Genomic DNA, 9,784 nt, shown 5'->3' on the forward strand with positions numbered 1-9,784 from the left:
CAGACAAGATATGAATGTTTTTTTGAGCTCAAACGAAAGAGCGGGTCGAGAAATGGCGTGCTAGGACCTCTAAAGATGGTGTTGAACCAGGGGAGACTCCTAGAACCCACTGGAAAATGTTGTCACAATTGCGCTTTTCAATTGAAAACAGACATCATCTTTAGAGAGATTTGTCATCTTTAAAGACTTCTGCACGCCATTTCTCGACCCGCTCTTTCATTTGAGCTCAAAAAAACATTCATATCTTGTCTGACATCGCTGCTACAAACTCGGGTCTACAACTCGGGCCTTCAATTGAATTTATTAGTAATAATTTCAACATTTTTGGGGAAAATTTTGTCGATAAACGAGATGATTTAATATGATTGAATCGGTTGGATGTAAAATTTCCATCTACAACTTTTGTTCATAGAAAAAAATATTATAAATGCATTGAAAAAAATTGAATAAAATAGTTCGCTACAGAGACGATTTCATTGGTTTTCCAAATATCTTTTCCAAATGGCAATATGTCTCTTAGAATTCGAGAAAATGATTTTTTACTGTTAACGGAAAGGGTCGATACGAGAGCAATTTCATCTCTCGTCTCGCCATGTCTCTTGTCTCGTTTGTCTCGTTCCTCCCGCGTCTCGCGACACCACTAGAGAATTCCTTAATTTATTTAAATTTCCAAATCATGCAAGTTCCCCACTATCTAAAATCAATTCACAAACGTCTCAGTTATCTATAGACACAAAATATTGGCGTTTGTGAGAGCTCCAGCTCGGCCTCAGGCATGAAATGTCAATTTTTATTTTCACCATGAGTTTGCGTAATCCACAAACGGAGCTCTATTTTGACTAAGCGCTTCAACGTATTTCCATTTGGCGTATTCGCCTGGTGATAAAATTGTCTCTTTGTTCGAGATATTTCTTCCCACTGATAACATGAAAGCCTTTGACTGTAATTGCCTTTCATCCCAAAATACACTTCTATCGCAACTGACAGAGGAAATAAATTCTCAATACGACAAAGCTTTCGGCCATATGGAAAATTATTTTCAGTTGTCTCTTTTCGGTTGGGGAGGCAATGTTTTTTGCGGATGCAGAAACACGTTTTTTGTTGTCAATATTGAAAGCGTTTATTTCATTAATTCAAGCAATAAATTCATTGAAATCGGATGAATAATTACAGAATGTCTCCTACTGAATTGAATAGAGTCGATTATTTAACATGGATTTATTCGTTGAAGGAGCGCTGACAGATTTTTTTGTAATGATAATTAATCTTATCATATTTTTCCAATAGACCCACTGTTGGAAAAAAAAGAAATTTCATGGACAATTGACTACTAATTTTCAGGACAGTGACAGTGAATGCGATTTAGGGGAAAAAATCATGATATTTCAGGTTTCACTGAAAATTCAGTAAGATTCCAGAATTTTAAGGAGCGTAAAGACGAGAATTCCTTAATTTAGTTGAATTTCCAATTTAAAGTAGCTCTACCCTTCGGCCGGGCTACGCTGTACTTTTGGATATTTTCAGTTTTTAAATTTTATATAATACATTAAATTTCGCAAATATTGATATTTTTTCAAATATTTCCCTCTTATAAATAAATTATAAAACTTGTTTGCAAAACGGTGGATTATTTTTTATGAGGTGTCAATAAAATTCTTCATTTTTTCACATCTAATGAAATAAAATTCAGATTTTAATCTTTGATTACAATGAAAATGTTGATTTTCACATAATCCACTGGATTAAATCCTGATTTTTACACATTTCATCTTTGAAAAACCAAAACGATAATTAAATGGAGAACAAAATTAGAATTTCTAATCTAATCGAGTTTTCTGCAATTTTTTTGCAGTTTTCAATAATCTTGGAATTTACCGTAAGGGTAGAGCTACTTTAATATGAATATTCAGTGCCGAACTACATCGAATTTTCAGTGAAATCTGAAATTTCATAATTTTTTCCCCTAAATCGCATTCAGTGTCAGTGTCCTGAAAATTTAAGAATATATTAACTGTAATTTATGAGAGGAAAAAGAAAGGAGGGGTGGCAGGCTAGAGGAGGGGTTTCAAATTGAGAATTGCTTCGATAAAACCAATGAAATAGAAAAAATAAAAAAATAAAAATATTAACTGTAATTGTCTGGTTTTCTATTCATTTTCAGGGAAAAAAGGAACTGAAATTTACAGTTCTCTTTAATTTTTCCACAAAATTCTAAATTTACGATTACGAAATTCCTTAAAATTTAAGTGGTAATTAAATTCGATAAAAAATTTTAACAATGCATACGAAGACTATGAATCTAATTCTATTTTATTCCCACAACCGCATCTGTTTGAATTTCTTCGGTTGGAGAGACAATATTTTTTTTTCCAGATATCAAAATGCTTCTTCATTCTCAATATGGAAAACAACTACTGTTTGTTCTATGAATTCAAGTAAAAAATTGATTAAAACCAGATTAATGATTACAGAATATCTCTCATTTCATTAAATAAACTATTTGCATTCAACCGATTATTCAACTTGAATAAATTCATTGAGGAAGTGGTGCCGCGTTTTTTACAGAAATAATTAATCCTATTGATTGTCGAATTATCAACGTAATAGATGGCACTGAGAATCAAAGAACGTTTTCTATAACCAGGAAAATTTTCTGCAAAAAATCTTTCCAACCTTTTTTCCAGGAGAATCACTCAAGGATATCATGAGCATTGCTGTTTATGCTCTGTTCTGTCCGTAAAAAAAATATTTTTTTAAGCGACGAATGGAAGCTTCTACGTTTTCAGCGTAGAAATCCTGATTAAATATTGACAGAGATCTGGCGACTAAAAATATAATGAACATATTAAATACATCTCTCACTTTCCTCGCGACCCGATTTTTTTCACTCTTATCCTGCGCCTCCGGGGAAATTAGGCCTTTGAATCACAGAAAACTCATTATTTGAAATTTTTATATCATTCCAAAAACATAATAAATACAAATCCTCTCATATTTTCCCCGCGACTCAATTTTTTACTCTCATTATACACATCCAGACAAATGAGGCTTTTGAATCACAGAAACCTCATGATTTGAAATTTTTATATCATTTCAAAAATATAATAAACGTAAATACCTCTGTCATTTTCCCACGACTCGATGTTTTACTCTTTAAATTGAAGTCTTTGAATCAAATAAAACTCTTGATTGGATTTTTTTAATCATTTCAGAAGTATCTTTGTTGGAAATGTAATAAATCCATAGGGTAGCCGGTGCCTGTACCGCCCACCCGTATTTCTTAAGATTGGCTGAGAGAAAAATTTTTCTCTTTTTTTATTATGCAAAGATTTGATGACACCAAGTAATTTCAACAGAAATTTCCAATTTTCAACCGTCGAAACATCGTTAAAAAAATCCAAATCATTTATCACCGAATTCGTAAAATATTTCGACCCCATAATTTAAGATTTTTCAAATTTCCGGGTGGTCCGTAATTGAATGGAGTGCGAAATATATGTTCGTCATACATTTCCATGTCCATTGCCTTTTCGATAGCAGAAAAATATCTTCATCAGGTATTATCGGCTATTTTATCAGTCTCAGAGCTGCTAGACTCTGCAAGCGGTAAACCGGGTCGATTTTGACTTTTGGTCAGTTTTTGCTGAATATCTCGAGATCTAAGAGAGATAGCTAAATTTTCTTCACGACCTCTTTTATACCCCTCAATTGGCTCTACAAAAAAGGTCATGACAAAAAATTTTCTATCTCTTTTAGATTCCGAGATATTCGTCAAAAACTGGCCAATAGTCGAGAACGACTTAACACGGTTTACCGCTTCGCTACTGAATTACGTCGCGCTGTCCCAGAAATATTTGAAAAGTGTCTGTAAACATGAATTACAGACATGTCGACAGGTTTTTTTCAACCCTCCTACCCTCTCAATCGAGACAAATCTCGAGTGGACGAAATTCCAGTGAAAATCTCAATGAGAAAATCCGTAACGTAAAACGACAAAAATTGTTAAACAATCATTTGACTCATGTTGACTCTGTACTTCAGTTGCAGTTGTAATCGCATTCTTCATCTGCTGGGCCCCCTTCCACGTGCAGCGTCTGATAGCCATCTACGGGACAGAAACAGATGGCATTTCCTCGAAAACCAAGTGGTTCGAGGTTCTCTATTACATCTTCACGTACATCTCAGGAGTCCTGTACTACGTTTCAACCACTATCAATCCCATTCTCTACAATATCATGTCACATAAATTCCGGGAAGCTTTCATGGTGAGTCTCTTCGATGCAATTCAATTACCGAAACCTTCTGCACCCTTTGCTCTTCCCTCGTCAATGCGTTCGCCGTTCAATCAATTCCTCTAAATTTCTCGTATTGATTATTGACAAGAGTCCAGCCCTGGTTCAACCCCTTCGTTTCAACTATCTCTCAAATTTTTTAGATTTTCTCGGCAGCCCATTTTGGAAATATGATTTTTTTCTCGTTTTACCGTTCTGTTTCAATAACTCGAGCTCTATCCATTCAATTTTGATTTATTAAGCGTCAAATTTTTTTGTTTTTTACTGCCTATAAGAATATTTTTAGTGAAAATTTTATTTCGATCTTTAGATGCTCATAATAACGAGTTTGCGAAGAAAAAAGGTGAAAAAGTTGAATTTTGCAAATTATGTCAATTTTGATTTGTTTCATTTTTTTTCAGTAATCCTTATGATTAAAACAAGTATCGAATAACGAAGAAATTACATTGTGCTAGAAATGACATTAGTGAAATAATAGTGAAATAATTAGAAAGTAGTGCTAGAAATGACATTTCTTGCGTGTACAGAGAATGAAATTTTTTTTGAACTACTAAATCTATTTTTGCGACAAAAATTTTTCATTCCAGCGCACCCTCCGCATGTTTGGCACAAAAAAATCCTTTTTTGATAATTTTGAAAAAACTGTTTTCTCGACACAAGTAAGACTTGTTTGGGAACTTTGTCGTTTTTCTCTCAGTGTACTCCGCGGTACTTCCGCAAGACACTAAACCCAAGCCAAAACAGAATTACCCCTCCGTATTCTTGAACTCACAACTTGAATGTCCCCAGGAAACCCTAGCAACAAGCTGTGGTGGCTCATCATTTTCCAGCCAACCGGAGCAGCGATCCTACTCGAGTCTCTCGAGATCCCAGCAAAGAGCAGCAGGTGTTTTCGGTTCGCGTATCATTGGTTACGGAGTAGCAGTGCCACAAGAAAGCTCCGATTGTTCGGGCAATTCAATGAGGGAGGGAAGCCTTCGACAAAGCACTTCCCTACCAGGTCAATCTGAAGTTACAGCAGCTGTCGAGTCCAGCGAGGGCTCTCGGTCACTGGGGCTAAGTGACTATGGGAATCGCCACTCGGTGAAACGTATTCCAACGATAAAACTAAGTGGTAAAGAGTCAAGGGGTAGAGTAACTCCAAACAGAACAGAAACATCGGAATTGACGCAATTCTCGTCTTCCCCGAAGGATAAAGTTTCCTTGCAACTGCGGAATGGCGACCCTCTGCTCGGCCGGAATAACCGAAGTGCGACGAAGAATGACTGCAAAAATGATGAGAATGATAAACGGAGTAGAGAGAGTTATGTGGGATTGATGAGAACGACGGAAGTGAGGAGGAAAAAGTGGTGGAGATTTTTCAAGTGGATTCCCGGCAAAAAAGTATTCAAATTCAACTCCACAACTGCCGGTTTTGGGGAGGGAATCACGGATTTTGAGGGGAAACGTGAGGAGTACTCTATGACGACGTGTTATGTCGCCAAAGAGCACAGATTTGTTTGAGGAAATTGTAGAGTATTTGCATCTGGAGCGAGGGGCGCACTCCCGACGTCTCCCTGAAATCGTGTGAAATTACTGAAATCTTTGAAGTCATCTTCGAAAAATCGCTGAAGTCTTGAAATCAGGGCGAAGTGAGTTAACATGAGTGAATGTTTTGTAAGAGAATGCGACGAATTTTATTCGTCGTGATTTCAATTATTTCATTGCCTCTGAAATCACTTATTTCGAATCTATGAAATCGTCAGAATGCAAACCACTTGATGTCATCGATTTCATTTCTTTCCGAAATGACTGAAATCAACCCTGAAATCACGTCTGGAGGGTTTTTGACACTCTCGTACATTTTCAGATTCACGCGAACAATTTTCACACATTTTTCAGTGTTTCATGATCATGAACAGACAATAAATTCATTGGAGAGTTGAAGGAATTTAATCCTCTGATGTTTAATCAGTGATGCATTATACACTTGATATCATTGGCTTGTGGATGGATTACGCGTTTGGTTTTAGAATGGCGCTGAAAGCTGAAACGGATAATAATTTTAAAAATTAAAAACTTTTTTGACGGGGCATATACTTAATTTCATGGTGGGGCTCACATTTTGACAGAGTTAACCCTAAACGCCGGCGTCAGTTGTCGAAATTTGGAAAAATTTTCGGGCAAATTCGAGAAAATTTTCCATTTTTTTAGAAAATTTTAGAAAATTCTCCAGCTTTCTGGAAAATTAGAGAAAATTCTGTGATTTTTCAGAAAATTCAAGAATTTTCTCCAGCTTTTTAGAAAATTGTAGATAATTCTCCGGTTTTACAGAAAATGCATGAAAATTCATTGGTTTTCTAGAAAATTTGAGAAAATTCTCCAGCTGTCTGAAAAATTCGAGAAAATTCTTCGTTCTTCCTGAAAATTCATGAAAATTCATTGGTTTTCAAGAAAATTCTCCGGTTTTACCGGAAACTCTTCCGTCTTTTCGAAAATTTGAGAAAATTATCGGATTTTCTAGAACGTACATGCACGGAAATCAGTGGAACAATGTATCCAGTCGCATGTCCCTAACTATTATATCAATTCAACGAGTGGATTCGTCCACACATCCTACGACATCGCCTAAAACCGAAAAAATGGAGCGAAAAATAACTACAGTTAATTATCAAAAACAATATCTGAATATTCATGCCTACGTTAACCACTTCACAGCTGCATTATACTCCCTAATTCTGTGCAAAATGCAAAGTTCTTGAACATGAAATCCAATTCAAAAGCGTACAGTCCACAAACGTACGAAATTCATCAACGATTCAAATGATTGTGCATTAAAACGTTTCACTTTTAGTCTAGGAATTCAACTCACAAAGCATAAAACATTGTGCGTAAAAATAGACTGCATTACCGTAATACTTCTGCATGTAAATCTGAAACTGTACAAGCGTGCAAAACAGCCGATACAAACAGGTGCATATTGACCTTGTTAGCTCAAAGTGCGGGGATTGAGTAATCCTTGAGTGGAGGGAGAACGTAATTCGAGGGAAGAAAAAAAGCGGTCGAAGGAATGAATGGAAAGAATGAGGACTGTCTCTTGACAAGAGAAGAGGAAATTTCCAGAATGTTTGAAGGAATTTTTTGGCAATGAACTTTTTGCTTCCGAATGAAAGCATTGCAGTCGTCCAATTTTCACGTTCTCTAATTTTTATTGGAAATTATGTAGAATGGCTTGAGAGGTAAAAATATGAAGCTTGGCGATAATGTCTGTATGGGAGCATGTCCACCGCCACACGGAGAGGGAGTAGTATTATGATTAACTATCTTTCCTTTGAATGCATTCGATCTGTATTCATTATTCTTTATCACTTAAAAACTTCTTATTGAAAAACCAAAACGATAATTAAATTGAGAAAAAAATTAGAAATTAATCTTTGAATTTACCGTAAGGGTAGAGCTACTTTAAATAGTTTTCCGCTCTGTCCTCTGCTTTTTTTATTCTCTTTCTTTCCTCTCCCTTCTTAATTGATCTTTTTTGGAATTTATGCTGTTTACCTCGCAACATTATGTATCTCCCTTCTTGTCTCGTACGCCTGTGCTGCAGTGAGCTATGAAGGCCAGTGCGATTTGCAAATATTTGTGAATATTCAAGTAGTTTAAATAACTCAGGTGTTCTTGAACTGCTGTCTGACCGGTTAATAACTACTTCCTGGAATTATTTACTCCGCTGATTATGGGGATCGAGATCTCTCCGTTGGAGTGATGTTGAAAAGCGAGTTTTAGGAATGTGACAAGTGACTGATGAGAACATTGAGGAGTGTGAGTTGGAGAGAAATACATTTTTCTACGGCTGATGTTGTTTTCCTGTTTAATGTTTAAAGTAAGACTGCTATTGTTGTAATTGATAACTGCACGGAGAAAAAAATTAGAAAAAAATTACCATGAAAATCGGGTAAAAATTACGTTGTTTAATGCAATTGTGATGCATCACTACTGTTTTCCGCGCTATTTTTTATGGATTTTTATATGAAAGTTACGTCGATCCATAAAATTTCCAGAACTCCAGAGGGAAAATTTATCCGTCGCTTCGAATTCCTTCCGTTTTTTACGTAAAAATTCCCGAAAGACGGTTTGGCTCACTTTTACGTTTTATCGCGTCATTTTTGCCTGAGGTTTTTTCTCCGTGTGTATATTCGCTTGATTAGGGCCGACGCACAGTCGAAAAAAATTTAGATTAATAAGGGTGGTATGTTGAGAGGTCGAGAAAGAACGAGGAATGACGAGCGCCTCTTCCGTACTTGAAGCGTTGGCAAGACTGTCTTGGACGGGGGAATCCCCTTCATTCCTTATTATTTACTCGCAATGTAGGGTAAGCTCGTGAGCTTGTATGCAAAGTAAATTTTAAACATCCAATTAGGAGTTGATAGTTGGTTTTTCCCTCCATTGTACACTGTCAGAAATTTTTTGGAATTCAAATAACAGATGCATTTGAATTTTCAAGAACAATATTCAAGAACATTCACTGATTTATCAATAACAAGGTGAATGGAAATTCCATGTCTATTATTCTTTGTAAAAATTTTCTAGATTTTGTATTTGAACTTTCAAGAGTAATTTTTTAACAGTGTACTCCCCCATCAAAAAATATATTACAAAAATATATAAATTGGGTCAATTTAAGATATTTTTTAATATATTTTTTCAAAATATAAATTGTTCTATGTGGGAACTAGGAAACCTCGGCGAATTGAGGCGCAATCCAGTACAATTCCGTCTCGCAATAAGTTCAAAGGAAAGCAATAATTTCTTTTCCTTCTTTCCGAGTCCAATATTTTTACCTGAAAAGTCCGGGAGACGAGGGCTGAATTATTCTAGTTGTGTTCCGTTTAGGTTTTCAGGTGTTCCAAGAATTTGGAGAAAAGATCGTCATCCACGTTAATACCGAGATTCGTGCGCAGTCAAAAATACATGAAGAGGACATATTCAGTATCGAAAGAACGATCTTCATCAGTACTTGATTCGCATATAGAAAATTTAGGGAGAAAATCCCATCCAAATGAAAATAAAAATAAAAAAGCGCGTAACCTAAGGTCAATCTGTTACCCCCGAAGTGAAATTAAGTCAAAAAAGTCCCCCAAATCGTGTGAGTGATGCGTTTTCCACATTATTTCATTTTCTCTCGCATTTCATTTTGCCTCGGTCTCCCCTAGATTTCGAAATTTCATTCATTGCACGCCTAAATTTTTAAGCGTCGACTCTCTTACAATTAGCGATTGAAAAGTTCGTATAATTAACGATGAATTATTGACTCTAAGGGTACAATATCTTTCGACTATGCGCCGGCCCTTTTTGGTAATTTCAATGGTACTTGTAAATACTGAATTAATGCAATACTGTGATATTATTAAGTAATATGGTGCGTATGTTATTGATGATAATTAATGCCATAATGAATAAAAGGTAGAGTCAGAGTAGTTATATGGTGCGTATGTTATCGATATTTGACGAATTAA

The 9,784-nt window shown here is 35.7% G+C and overlaps 1 protein-coding gene across 1 annotated transcript in view; it reads left to right on the forward strand.

Annotated features, from left to right (window-relative positions):
* LOC107041188 (pyrokinin-1 receptor-like) overlaps positions 1-5,795 on the forward strand; it is a 30,068-nt gene extending 24,273 nt beyond the window's left edge. The window contains exons 2-3 of the mRNA XM_015261627.1: positions 4,042-4,265; positions 5,082-5,795. Coding sequence (XP_015117113.1) covers positions 4,042-4,265; positions 5,082-5,795 — 938 coding nt within the window. The remainder of the gene's footprint in view (positions 1-4,041; positions 4,266-5,081) is intronic.
* Positions 5,796-9,784: the final 3,989 nt, after the last annotated feature.

The sequence above is a fragment of the Diachasma alloeum genome, unplaced genomic scaffold (genome assembly GCF_001412515.2).
Source record: "Diachasma alloeum isolate Michigan unplaced genomic scaffold, Dall2.0 Dall_scaffold_00359, whole genome shotgun sequence".
NCBI classification, from domain to species: domain Eukaryota; kingdom Metazoa; phylum Arthropoda; class Insecta; order Hymenoptera; family Braconidae; genus Diachasma; species Diachasma alloeum.